This window comes from Ambystoma mexicanum, chromosome 1q, assembly GCF_040938575.1.
Source record: "Ambystoma mexicanum isolate Mex_15411 chromosome 1q, UKY_AmexF1_1, whole genome shotgun sequence".
In the NCBI taxonomy this organism is placed as follows: Eukaryota; Metazoa; Chordata; class Amphibia; order Caudata; family Ambystomatidae; genus Ambystoma; species Ambystoma mexicanum.
Genome location: NC_090922.1, coordinates 804,137,807 through 804,152,633, shown reverse-complemented (window position 1 = coordinate 804,152,633; position 14,827 = coordinate 804,137,807). Strand labels below are relative to the sequence as shown.

Here is a 14,827-nt window from a genome sequence, read left to right as displayed (position 1 = left end):
TGCCCTGGACAGTGGCGGTGTACCAGCAGTGCTGCTCAGGCTATGGGTGGTCATGGCAATGCCTTTTAGGCCTTGGGTTATGTTGTTGGTTGCACTCTCAAAATTATCTGAGATGGTGGTGTTGGTTGTGGGGCTGCCACTGCCTCTGCAGCCAGTGGTGGTGACTGAGAGCATGATTGGTGGGTTTGGTGGTGCCTGTTAGACCCTGGGTGATACTACTTGTACTAGGCCATGGGTGGTGATGGCAGCAGTTGAGCTGGTGCTGCTGTTGACGTGCTCGGGTGGTGGCAGCACGGTCTCTGCAGCCCTGGATGGTGGTATTGACAAGGCCTGTGCTGATACTGTGGCCCATGGTAAGTTGTGTGAGGGAGGGGCATGACAGTGTAAGCAGGAAAGAGTGCAAGAAAGCGTGCAAGAAAGCCTATGACTGTGTAAGGATGATGTGAGAGCAAGTGGGTGCACACTGCAGCATGCAAGAGAGGGAGAGTGTGCATGCGTGGCTACAAGAGTGTGTGCTACAGAGAATCAATCGAATGTGGGTGAATGGGATTGTGCGTGTGCAATGCTGGTGTGAAAGTATATGCACCTGAGGAGGAGGGAAGGTGGCGTCAGAATAGATGCAGGAGGAAGGAGGCAGATGGCGGCTCAGATTGCCGAACTGAGTGGGGGGGGGGGCACACATGAAACTGTGAAACATAAAAAGTGAAAGGGTTTTAAAAATTAAAGAGGAAGAGGGCACCAAGAGGAATGGCTGGGGGATGAAAAGAGAAATGGCAGCAGGCAAACAAAGCAGTGAAAAGAGCACCATTTGAAGGTAAAAGAAAAATTGCCACCAATGGGCTTGACGACACTGGGAAGGGGTTGCTCAACAAAGATGCTAATTCAGGGCCAGATTAACTTTTCAGGTCTGTCAGGTCGCTTCCCCTTACATGTCAAAGTGACAGATGGGGTCAGCAGGAGGAGGCTCAAAAGGTTACCAGACCACCTCTACAAGTTGCCCACCACACCAGAGACGGCAGTGCCAATATGGGAAAAAGTTTGTGAAGGGCCCAAATGCTACAAGCAGCGTGGCCGCTTTTTGTGTGCGCCATATTTCCCTTTCCACCCACCCTCACAGCAGACACACTGACAACAAGCAGCAGATCAAAGAAGTGTTCACATCTCAATTGAAGTCTGCATATCAAAAGAAGACGGGAGGGCAGTCATTAAGCATTCACTCCCCCAGCCTGGAGAAGGACGTTTAACATTTAGATTTTCGTGGCCATTAAGGCACATTAAGCAGGAATTTGACAGACTGTCGGGGCATGGTACCTAGTTGGTTTTTCTAGCAATGCTTGTTTGAAGGAGTCTCCTGCACTGTGGTCTTGGGGCCCTGTACCATGGATCACCAAACTGTAAACAGCTAAACCAATATTGCAAAGGCATTTCAAAGTGTCATTTTAAGCAGAATATAAAATGTACATTAGCTGAGATCAGAGACTTCCCCATCCGGAACAGCTTTGGATTTCCAGTATGGTGATGAAAATGTCACGAGGCCGAGCATAGTCTGCACTTGCAAACTGCTAGATGGGGCGGGGAACGGGACCCAAACAATACATGCTGTCCGCAGCACACTCCTTCTGCCAGCACTATACACCGGCCTCTGAAGGAGCATTGAATGCATGTCCTTGTCTAGCATATTACGCCCTACCGCAGGCATTGGCATCCGCCATCCACCATTTCTGTTAGGTTCAGGCAGAGTCTGAAGAGCAGTAACCGCTTCAGTGAGCATCGCAGCCCGAGAGCTGGATTAAATATGCCGATTACGATAACTGGAAGCCTGTGTGCCAACATTCTAGACCGTCGGGCAGCTTCATTATCCGCTACAGACAATATCACGACCTGGGGGTTTGCACGGCCGACTCAGAGCTAATACTGAGGAAACAGGTACAGCTCAGAACGACTTGTGGCAAAAGCAGGCCAGAGTGGCCTGGAGATGGGCAGAGCCCAGAGTATGAGAGTGAAAGGCTAAAAATGGCATTTCCTGGAAACAACCATTTTAGAACACATACAAATAATAGCAAAGCAAAGAGTCTGCCATTTAAAGGTGGGAGACGTAACGTGCATGCCCCATTATCCTCGGCGCAATCGGAGATACGTTCTTTTGCGACGCTTCATGGCAGATTCCTTCTGCTTCCAAGCGCTCGAAACAGGTGTCACCATTACTGAATTTAACGATTCTGTTTACAGTGGCAGAGCCAGGGGTGGGGCCGCCTACCCCGGCTCCCCTCTGGCGCCCAGTGCGCCCCCAAGCTGCTGCTCCATTTATCCCTCCTACCTCCTCCCTCCCCCCCCCCATATGCTCTGTTTATTTGGCTCAGGAGGACGAGGAAGCCTCAGGGACCCCTTTATTGTAACACTGCGCAGGCCGACCGTAAATCTTTCAGTTAAGAAAAAACATACCTTGCTTTTTGTGCTGTGCCTGATTGCGAATCCACAGGTTACGGGTCTGCCTGTCGCAGTGAGTGCAGGACTAAAGGAGCTGGGATTTTATTAATTAAATGAGGGATTTTATGGAGCCCGAACAGAGTGAGCACTGCCCAGTGAACTGTCTTACTTACTCAGTCACACGTGCTTCGGGAATGTTCCAAGCAACTTGGACCCGGGCAAACTCTGCCTCCTCCAGTCCCTCGCTGAACACAGAAGCCAGCCCAGCTTGCAATTGCATTCATTGCAAAGTGCACTACAAAAACATAAAAACGGAATTTCAATCGGTATACCGTTACAAACAAGGAAACGGTTATTTATTCATAATGAAATTGTTCAGTGTTTATACCGGTATACCGGCATACCGTTATACCGTTACAACCCTAGTCACCACTCTTCAGGACAAGATCGCAAAAAAAAGGCACCTTAACTAATACAACCTCGTCTAACAAAACCGCCGTACCCACTCATAAACCTCCACTCCGCTTTAGCTTTTCTAAAATTTCTATTCTCGAGGTTGAAAAAGTTGTCCTCTCCCTCAAACCTTCGAACTGCCAGGGCGATAAATGCCCAGACCAAATAATTAAGGATGCTGCGAGAGATTTAGCACCTTTCATATCGAGGTTAATCAATGCCTCATTCTCCTCAGGCACCATCCCAAGTAACCTAAAAGAGTCCTGACTACTCCCTCTCCTTAAAAAAGACATTAGATCCAACCATATCGACGAACTACAGGCCTATCGCAACAGTGCCATTTCTTCTCAAAATCTTAGACAAGGTGGCCTATCTCCAAATACAGAAGTACCTGGAGCTCAACGAGCTTCTAGGAGCCCGCCAATCAGGACTTCAGCCACAACATGGCACTGAAACAGCGTTAATTGATCTAAAGGCCCAAATCGACAAGCTTAGGGACACAGGGGAAATCAGCCTTACTTCTCCTTTTAGACCTCTCGGTTGCGTTTGACTTGGACCACCAGGTCTTATATTACCACCAGAACTCAGCAGCGCATTTCTTTCAGGAGGCCATAGTCTGGATACAATCCTTCCTGAACAAAAGGATGTTAGGGAGAATTCGCAAAAATGTGCTAACTCGCTTCACCTTAGAGACCCCCACTTTGCTGCACAGTCAGCCAGCCAGTCATGCCAGAGTGCATTTGGGTCTCCTAGGAGACTAAGCACAGGGAGTTTCGGGCACCTCCTCACTTCCTGCCCACCCCAGACTCAGGTGCCAGAGGCGGTCTTCAGTCCTGAAGCCCGACAAAGGCACACAAACAAAGGGACCAAACCTGGTTTGGCGTGCAGAGACCAACACTAGAAGGTCCTTTCCAAAAAGAAACTGCGAAAAAAGAAGACTGGGTCCTGTTTAAACAAAGGGGCTTAAGGCGCCATCTTGAAAAACATGGCTCCTGTGATTTATAGCTACCGGTGTGCGCGGTCGGGAAAAATCATGGTAGTTCATTGTAAAACCACTGCCACCAGCCTTTTCCATAGGAAAGGGTAGCATTTGACTGCTACATGAGTATTTAGACACGGGATACTATGTAACCCCTCCAGCACTCCATTGTAAGTTGGTGTGTGCTGGGTCTATGAATTTGGAAAGACTAGTAAAGTCAATTTCACTTTGCATTCTCTGGGAAACAGTACTTTATCCCAGAGCAGGTATTTAAACCTTTGGGGAAGTCTAAAAAGGCATCCCTGTGTTACTGCACTGAAGGTGCTGTGTAATACAAATGCAAAGATGCTTATGGAGTTATCTAAAACTCCATAATCAAAGAACAGAAATGTAAAACAGACATCAAAATACATGAGTGAGGAAATGCACCTCAGCATTTGAAAGATAAGTCTTAGAAGGTTCCTCGTGTCTTTTTTTGGCCTTAATTGACCTTTCACAAGCCTTCAACAAAGTCAACAGAGAAAAACTCTGGCAAAAGCTAACTAAATGGTACTGCCCGGGATCAATATTGGCTCTGATTAAAGAACTGTACACAGACACCTCTATGAGAGTACTTCTTAGTGGAGCAGGTCTCCTCTCGAAGAACATACATACACATAGAGGTGTAAAACAAGGCTGCCCACTTGCCCCCGCGCTATACCAGGCTTACATAGGGGACTTTCAAAACCACCAGAGATTTCCCACTAACAGTGGGTAGAGAAAAAATTAGCTGACTGCTGTATGCAGACGATATTATCTTGATTGACCAAACAGTGGTAGGTCTACAAAGGAAAATGGACAACCTACACGTGTATCTGCGACTGAACGACCTAGAGATCAACCCAAGCAAAACCAAAGTGATGATCCTAGAGAAAACAGCCAGGAAAAAGGAAAGAGCATCTTGGCTAGAGGAAAAGCGACTCAAAAAAGTCAAAGCTTTCAGATGCTTAAGGGTCACTATCAGCAACAACCCACACGAAATACTGATACAAGAAACTCCAACTCAAAATGAAAAGTCTGACAATCCAGACAAAGCTGTTGGACAAAAACTTTGGTTCTTTTTCTTTGAAAGCAGCACTGACCACCTATAAATCAAGTGGTCCCAGCAATAGTCTACGGAGCCGAAGCCATGCCGGCAATAACACCGGAGGTTTGGAACAAACTAGAAGGCTCATTTTGGAGGAAAATACTGTCTTCCCACCTCCACACAAGTGGCATCAATCAGAAGGGAACTAAGCCTTACATCATTGAAAGGCAAAGTGGACCTCAATTGACTAATGTTCAGAAAAATGCGATACTCGGATCAAAAAATCCACAAGCTCATTCATGAAGAAATGAACAAGGTAACAAACAAAATGAAAGCAACATGGGTTGGTAAAAACCTCAGGCTCCTTAAAGAAATGGGAAGCTCTGAGGAGGATCTAAAGAATAATCCAACAAAAGCGGCGAAAAAGTTCAATGAAACAGACTGGTGTAACACTCTGGAGCAGGCCGCTTGAAACAAGCTTACAACCCATTTACCACCCAACACCCAAAAATTGAACGAACCAATAAACTATCTGGTCAAGTTTCCAAACAAAAAGCTACGATCAATCTTCATGAGAGCCCGGCTAAACGCTCTGAAAACCAATAATCTTGGGAATAAGGGACAAAACCAAGAAAAATACATGTCAATTCTGCGACTAGACAAACGCAGTTGAATCTGAGACACCTTCTTTTTACGGGATTATCTTCTAACAGAAGGACTCACCTTGGGCATTTATTCACACTCTTCTATAGTCTGGACGAGGACTACTGGTGGACCTACTTAATGAATGGCGCAAACAGGAAACCAGTGATGGCAGTAGGAAACTACTTGGAGAGTCTTAACTTGGACTAGTAAACAACGAACAGGTCCAAGCACGCACAGATCAAGAGAAAACAAAATCAATCAGAACCAAATAACTAAATACAGACAAACAAAGAAATAAAGTGAGAAAACACAAAGACTGAAACAAAATAAAAGAAAGAGAAAGGACACAAATCAAGAGATTAGGAATGAAAGGATTAAAACCACCAATCTTGTAAAAACTGGTAAAACACTGTTAAATCAAGTATTTTTATATATATATATATCATTCAAAAGAACTGGCTGAACGTCAGTTATGCGAGGAGCACTCCATCATACCAGGCTTAAATAATCAGTCCGTGACCAGCAAATCTATAAAGGCTTCTTTATTCGTTAAAATACAGCATTGTAGCTTCCCAGAAAAGTCGATGTGTATCGCAGCGTTACTTGCCGCTTGCTCACAACACCCAAGTGCTACCACCATAGTGTTTAAATACATAAAACATGCCTGCAGACATAGAAATGGGACAAGGGGATCCAACGACCATGAACATAAAGGAGGGGACTTAATTGTGTTGGTACGGCTGGCGGACATCTCTGAACAGGGCTTAATCCCTACAAAGTTAAGCTACGTTAATCCATGATTGAGTAATCATTTAAGGATATACTTTTCACTCAATATAAATTGTCCAACCAACAAATCCATTACATTAGTTCCTTAAAGTCCCTCAACATGGTTCAATCTGCACAATCTCTTTAAAGTGCCTTGTGCCTTTGTACTTAAAGTGCATAGTGCATGAAAAAGTGCCTAGTGCTAGCAGCTTACTAAAGGGCCTAGTGCTTTAGTGCATATCAGCCTCCGATTATCATAAAGTGCTTCGTGCTTTCAACTTCAAATCAGTGTAGAAATCTATTTCTACTCTTACACTGAGTTACCTCCCCGGTTTTTCTTCAATGTCTCTAGTCTGCAGTAAAATCCATTCACAATAGCCAGAATAAAACATACACGGTGACTAATATAAAAAAAGTGCATAAAAAAAACCAAAATACACAACATATTAGCAAAAAAGTGCAGTTAAAAATACACAACAATAATGGATTTTCACTTTTAAAACCCATTTATGAAAACACTTTATATCAGTCAGTCCTTATTGGTATAAAGTGCCAGGTTGTTTTGTATATGATAATGCTTATACTAGTGCCCTAAGAAAGTGTATAGTTCTTAATCTATGTTATGGCCTTGCGGTTGTTTTGTTTCAAAGTCCAAGATGCAACGGGTTTCTTGTTGTCGGAGCTTTTTTTCTCGATCTCCCCCTCTCGGGCCATTTTCAATTGCATGGATACCAAAGAAAGCAAAACTGTCCGTATTGCTCTTATGGCATTCAGTGAAATGTTTTGCCATCGGATAGTTGGCATCTTTGTTTTGTATGGCTCTCACATGTTGTTGTACCCTTATTTTTAATTTGCATTTGGTACTGCCCACGTACCACTTTTTACATTTGCACATCAGAATATATACTACATATTCAGTATCACACATGATTTTTTCATTGATATATTCAGTTGATTTTGTTATTGGATGCTCAAAGGTGGTGCAGTTCTTTGCAAATTTACACATATTGCATCTTGTGCATTTGTTGAAACCTTTCTTCCGATTGGTCAACCAGGCACTCGTGTCCTTGGCTGCTACTTTATCCATGAAACTGTGGACCAATTTCTCCTTGATTGAAGTATTTCTTCTGTAACTGATGTCTGGATGTTTTTTCAGCAGGCCTCCAATGTCCTTATCGATTGTTAAAACTTTCCGATGTCTCTGTAACACACGTTTCACCTCTGTGGTTTGGCTATCATACGTGAGTATGAGTCGTACTTCCTCGTTCTCATTATTCATAGCTTTTTCTTTGTCTGCCAAGAAGATTTGTCTATCATGACTTCTGGCTTTTAAATACGCTCTTTCAATGACTTTTTTAGGGTAACACTGTTGTCGAAATCCTCTTGCTGTGATTTTGCTTTCTGCATCGTATGTTTCTAAAGTTGTGCTGTTTCTTCTTAACCTTATGAATTCACCATATGGTACACTCCAGATCAAACTCTTAGGATGCCCGCTTTTAGCGTGTAGTGGCAAATTTGATCCTGTGGGTTTTCTGTGTAATTCACACGTTAGAGTTTGCTCCACTATTCTTAAATTAACATCCAAGAAAGTTATGAACGAATAACTGTGTGTTTCTGTGAATCTTAAGTTGTTCACATTTTGGTTCAGATGTTTTACAAAATCATTCCAACCAACCTCTGTCCCTTTCCAAATTACAAATAAGTCATCTATATATCGAAGCCAGATAACCACATTTTTAGGAAACTCATGATTCTGTTCTGTCCAAACTTCTGTAGCTTCCCAGGCCCCCATAGTCAAATTGGCATAGGATGGGGCAAATGTTGTCCCCATAGCCGTGCCCTGTATTTGCCTGAAATATTCTTCATTGAAAACAAAGATGTTGTTAGTGAGGCAGAGATCAATCATAGCTACAATCATTTGTGTGTGTTCCAGATAGTTGAGGGACCTGGTGTTTAAATATCTTTCACAAGCTTTTTTGCCATAATTATGTTCAATTGACGTGTATAAGGACACCACGTCCATGGTTGCCATCATGAAGTTGGATTCCCAGGGTATATTAACTCGCAATAGAAAATCCTTTGTGTTTTTGAGATAAAAAGGTAATGAGGAGACGAAGGGCAGAAGAGTTTCATCTATGAATTTCGACATGTTCTCCAACACTGAACCCACTAGGGAAACGATCGGTCTTCCCGGTGGTTTTTTACTGTTATGTATTTTCGGAAGAAAATATATGGTTGGTGTGATGGAGTTGGTCGTTCGTAGAAATTTGCAATTTTCTTAAGTTAGTATGCCTTTCTGTTCCCAACCTACTGCAAATTTCATTACCTTCTCTTCCAATGCTTTTGTTTGATTTTTTTCCACAGCATTTTTGATCATTTAACTGTTTGTATGCCTCTTTAACGTAATTTTCACGAGTCATTAGGACAATGTTTCGTCCTTTATCTGAGGGCTTAATCACACAGTTTGTCAGGTTGCACTGTTCATTAAGGGCCATTCTGTCTTTCATGGTGAAATTGCTTCTCTCTTTGTATCTTTTGTTTCGTCTGAGCTTTTTTAAGTCCTCAATTACCAGTGTTTGGAACGCTTCTATGTTGTTGGCGGTGTTAGCCATTGGATTGAACTTTGATTTCTGTTTCAGTTTGCTTTTGACTGTCCAATCTGTTCTAATGTCCAACTCTTGAAAGTCGATTGATTCCATCTCTTGACCATCATTGACTGTTCCTTATCTCTCAGGAATTTCCTTTGTTTCCTCTGTTTTATTTCTTCTTCATAGTTGGCCATATTTTTCATCATGTTTTTTAGTTTTTTTGCCTCCTCACTTTCAGGTATCAGTTTCAGTTTATCCTCCACTTCCTGGATTTTGTCTAACAGTTTAACCCTGTCTATGCCGGCATATTTTATGCCGGCATAGACAGGGTATACCTTTTTTAATATCTTTAGAAAAGTTTTGGAGCGTGCATTTGTCGCTTCACTCCATTCATGGAGCATTTCCGGGTCCTGTTCTTCAAAGGAGGGAATGGTTAAAATTCTTAGACCTCATGGTATTCTTACGACATCAATATAATTTTTCAAGGAATGCTCCTCCCACCATTTACTGATTTCTATCTTCTGTAACTTTTCCAATTCTTTGAGTAAAGTAATTTCATTGTTGTCCTCGATTGCCGGTATGTTTGGGTTGTTTATGGCTGATATTCAGTGTTTAATTAAATAAATCTATATATATTATATATTTCCCCAGCACCCTAGCAATTGAAGTCCCCTGAGGGTGTAGGTGGTGTCTGTGGGCCATCCCAAAAAGGTATCTTATTATATTGCTCCCTTCTAAAGAAGGCTTATTCTGACTGATAAATTCATAATTGTTTATTCAAGAAACCTTGAGTGTAAGAGTTTATTTGAATAAATCTCTAACTCCACTACAGCTCAGATTGACCCCTCTTGAGATATAAGCCTGGCTGCTCAACACGATACCAAAACTGTTTAGAGTTGTTCGTAGTGTTCACAGAGCGTACTGCATAGAAACCCTGCCTAACGGGAACGTTTCCTAGTACTGACAGTCTAAAAGACTGATCAGTTTCAACATAAATGAGCAAACGACAAGGGAGTTGAAGCTGAAGGGCTTCCGTCCCTTCAAAAAGTCAATACCGGATCGAAAAGAATGGGGATCCATAGGTGAACGTTGCAAAAATAAAGTTTTCCTAATAGTCCCTGGAATGGAAATGTCAAGTTTATAAGATGCTGAGAATGTGCATAATATAGGTTTTGGATAGGTACTTGCATTTAATAATTCATGTAAGTTAACGTGATGTTTCTTTCCTCATTCTTCTTATGCAGAATGAAGCAAATAAAATCAAGAAGGAAGCAGAAGAGCTGGATCAGTTAATAAACAGGAAGCTTATGGATTATGAGGACCTGAGAGAAGATATGAAAGGCAAAGAGCTGGAAGTGAAAAACCTTCTAGAGAAAGGAAAGACTGAGCAACAGGTCAGTTATCTTGTGCTTTTTTGCCTTCACATTCTTGAGTCAATTAAGATACTTAACGGACTAATTTAATCTCAGGAATGCCTGTTAAGCACTGTTGGCTGCTATAGAGAAAAAATAGAAATATTGTAGTAACTGATGTAAAAATAATTGAGGATAATAGCTGGTTGCATCTAGTGACATACCTTGTGTTTTCTGCATCTTGTTTCAGACTGCTGACCAGCTTTTAGCTCGTGCTGATGCTGCGAAAGCGCTTGCCGAAGAAGCTGCCAAGAAGGGAAGACACACTTTACAAGAAGCCACGGACATTCTTAATAACTTGAGAGGTACGGAAGAAGGGAAATGAGATTGGCACTACAAACCTTGTGATGTACTTTCCTAGCAGGACGTGTGGCTACCAGGGCTTTTCAATTTGATCCATGTGTGTTAGGCAAGATTTTGTGCAGTACCCTTTGGGTGCACTACAACATCCTTGACCTCCTGGCAATAGGAACCCAACCTTTGGTATAGGTCTGTACTGCACAGGTTGGTAGTGTGGCTGAGCAGCCAGGCTTATCTCAAGAGGGGTCAATGTGAGCAGTAGGGTAGTTAGAGATTCTCAGTGACAAGTATCCAAATAAACACTTATACTCAAGGTTTCTTGATGAAACAATTATTAATTTAACAGTCAGTTTGAATAAGCCTTCTTCAGAAGGGGCAATATAACAGTAACACACAAATAGACTCCAAAATGCACACTTAGTTTCTCTAAATCAGCAAGTACCCATTTGGGATGGCACAAACACCCTCAGGTGACTTAAATAGCTAGGACACTGTGGACATTAATATATCACTGATACATTTAGAGCAATACTGTTACGAGTGTCAAAGAAAAGGGGTTATTAGAATAAAACCAGAGATCACACTAATACTCTGAAGCAGGTAAGTACTTTTGAACCCCCAATGCTAAGTAAGTTAATCCTTTCCTGGAAGGAAGGAAAAACACACAGTCAGAGGGAAGAAGTCATTCAGGGAGCCAGGCCAGGCCAAAGTCAATTGGGCAAAAGTCTGGGTGATCTGAAGCACTTCTTGCAAGTAAGTAAAAGTCTTGCACAATGTTTTAAAGTCTTTGTAGAAAAGAAGAATCAATGTAGACCCACAAGTTGTTAGGCTTGTGAGGAGTAGAAGATGCAAGCAACTCTACAGAAGCAACCAAGACAAGTCTCAACTGAGAACAAGTAAGGCTACACAACAAGTGGTAAGTTCTCTTAGACTGTACAGTACCATTGCTTAGAAGAAATAGTTCCAGCTGGCTTCTCTTCCTGTGCAGCTCTGCAGATCTTGTTGTTCCTGGGCCTCAGTTGTGGAGACAAGAGGAGGACTTCTGGGGACTCCTGCACTGCAATGGGACGGTCAGCAACAGCAAAGGACAAACTTCAAGTCAGTGGCACTTCGTGGTTTCAGCTGCTCGCGTCTCAGCAAATAGCACCACTGCGGTTCTCGGCTACCACTTTGGACTTTCCTCGCATCTGGGGTCCAACACTCTGTTGAGATGGCTCAGGCTTGGGCAGTCCTGCTTCCTGGGAGTCTGGAGGATCCTCCAGCAGCTCAGGTCCGACTTTAAATGATGCACTCCAATCTGGTGTTCTGCTCCCTGGCACTTCGGTTCCTGCAGCAGCAAGGAAGAACAGCCAGCTCTGAGAGGATGTCCAGACAAGTTCACTTTGGAGTTGATTGGTCCCACCAACTCAAGGGGAGAAGTCGTCCTTGCAGGGCTTCTCTAGTTGAGGCATGTTCAGAGCTTTAGCACAGCAGCAGGGCTTCACCGGGCAAACCAACTGTCCAGGAGTTGCAGCAGGCATCTCTTCCAGGTACTACTTCAGATTTTTTTGTCCAGTGATCGACTCTGCCTTCCAAGCTAAAAAGCCTTTCCCTTTATGCCGGTTTCTCCCATTCAATCCATCCTGGCTGTCAATCACATAGCAGGGTGTCTTTGCTTGCCAGACAGCCAGCTGGCCAATCACCTTTGGGTACATTCCTGTAACCAAGGGGATTAAGCAGAGGGATTTTCGGGCACCTCCCTCACTTCCTGCCCCTGCCAGACACCCTGGCACCAGAGGCGGGCTTCACTTGTGAATCCCGCCAAAGACAAAGCCAACAAAGGGACCAAACCTGGTTTGGCGCGCAGAGTAAATCTCAAGAAGGACCTTTCCAGCAAGAAATGGCGGAATAAGAGGACCAGGCCATTTTGACAAAAATGGCACCCATGGGTGCTTTACTGCAGCTGCAAACGCAGCCCGCAGTAATAACACACCACAGTAGTTCAAATTAAACCACTGCCACCAGCCATTAATTGTAGTAAAGGTAACATAAAAATGTTACATGAGAAACTAGACAAAGGGAATACTAAGTAACCCCTCCAGCACCCTATTGTATGATAGTGTGTGCTGGGTCTAGAAAGTTACAAATGTAAGTAAAGTCGAGTTCACTTCACTTCTCTTGGAAACAGTAGTTATCCAAGAGAAAGGTATTTAAACCTTTGGGAATTCTGAAAGACCTCCCTGTGCCACTGCACTGAAAGTGCTGTGTGCCACAATGTAAACGATGATGCCTATGGAGTTTCAGACTCCACAACCAAAAGAGTCCAAATCACAGAAAAGGGTCTCGCTCTCTCCAGGTAAAAAAAATAAAGTCCTAGAGTCCAGCAAAAGAGCTGGGGGCCCTAAGGAAGAGAGGAATTAGCACATTTCTGAGAATTCTCCCTAACGCTGTGCTTTCCCATCACTTTGCAAGTGTGTTCTAGAGTAGGTTGGTGGAAGCTATAATTTAGTTTTGTCTTCAAGGGTGCAGTCCATTTTTACCACAATAGAAGCTCCATGCACCAATGTGGAAGCCATTTGTTACCAATTAATATTTTAAAGTGCTACTCTCGGCCATTTTGTTTTGGACCATCCCTTTGCCTGTGTGGACCATTAGGCATGCCTAAAATGGCAGTTGTGCTGTAGTAGGCTCACTCTAGAGTTGTTTAAACTGTTACCCTAGTTCTGAGCACCAGACATGACCAATCCTGTGTGGGTGGAACAGTGATTCAGTGTTTTTTAGGGCAAAGCCTGATTGGCTGGCTGCCAAAAAAACCTTTGTGTGCTGCCCTGAGGCAGGGTTGGTTTGTGCACTTCTCCAGCATTGGAGCTTTCATAGATTCACATGTTTGAATATTCCCAGTCATGAGGCTGGGAATTTCTGGTAACCTTAAAGCAGTTTACGTTTCGATTTTATAACTGCTGTCACTTTATGGCTGGGAACAGGATTTTAAAAAAAAGCATTGGTACCCCCAATGGCAACAAAAAATGTGCATTGACTGCAAATGTAGTAAAATGTCTTGCAAGATCGGTGAAACCAAAGTTAAAGCACACCTTCAACCAACCTACTCCCTAAAAACAATTAAGTGACACAATCACTCTAGGAAATAATGGGCAACTTAGGGTGAGTGTTAGGTAAGAATTGATGCAGTTGCACTGTGAGAGACTACACAACACTTATCTGCTTGGTATTAGGTAACACACCTTTTGGTATACGTCTGTACTACACAAGTTGGTTGTGTGACTGAGCAGCCAGATCTCTCTCATGGGGTAAATGTGAACTGTAGCGCTGTACAAATTAAATCTGTAAATACAAATAGCCAAGTAACACTCGGTAATAAATAGTTATTTAACATCAGTTTTAAATAAGCATTCTTTAAAAATTTAAAAAGGCAATTGATTGTAACTATTCAAGTAAACTTTGAAATTACTTTTCAGAATTAGTCAAGCTAGTGGATAATCTTTGCGTTGGGTAAGATTTTCATAGAAATGGTAACTCTTCATGACCTGGGTCAACCCCAGAACTATTAGCTTTACTAGTGGGTTATTTTTCCTTAATACCTCTGAGTGGGAATCATTTTCCACACTCAAAGAATCTTTTACTCTTTTTACGGGTGTCATTTTTTTGACTCTCCATAGTGTCTTTTTAAAGTTCTACTCTTTAACATCTCTCTTTTTGGCAATAGGTGCCTGTTGTTGCTTGGTTGCCCTAGGGGCTCCCCTTTTACCTTTCTGTGGCTAGAGAACTACAGTTCCCAAGGGTAGAAAGGATCTTTGAATCCCTTTTACATTTTGTTAGGTGAAACCAGCACACCCCACCTTATGTGGAGTGCTGGGGAGATACAATGTAACCCCGTTTACACTAAAGCTGTAACAATTCTGTTACAGGGACAAGCTTACCTTCAATGGCTGGTGGCAGTGATGCCTGTATTAATTTGGTGCACCTTTTCCGTGGGCTGTGTTCACCAAAATGGCCCCTGTCATCTTTTTTCACCATTTTAGTGTTTGTTGTCCTTTCTTGTTCCTTCCCCTGACATCCAGGTTGGAAATGCCTTTGTGTGATTTTTATCTTTGGTGGGAGTGCCCTGGACTCCCTGCACAGGCTCCAGTCTGAGCAGTGGGCAAGCTTTCCAGTCTTTTCGGAGGAAATGTTTCTGTCGGCTATCAAGAAA

At 43.0% G+C, this 14,827-nt stretch overlaps 1 protein-coding gene across 1 annotated transcript in view; it reads left to right on the top strand.

Moving 5' to 3' along the window:
• The window catches only part of LAMC1 (laminin subunit gamma 1), a 922,342-nt gene that overhangs the window by 848,675 nt on the left and 58,840 nt on the right, over positions 1-14,827 (top strand). Inside the window, exons 23-24 of the mRNA XM_069641408.1 lie at positions 10,171-10,320; positions 10,529-10,643. Of these exons, the coding sequence (XP_069497509.1) occupies positions 10,171-10,320; positions 10,529-10,643 (265 nt within the window). The remainder of the gene's footprint in view (positions 1-10,170; positions 10,321-10,528; positions 10,644-14,827) is intronic.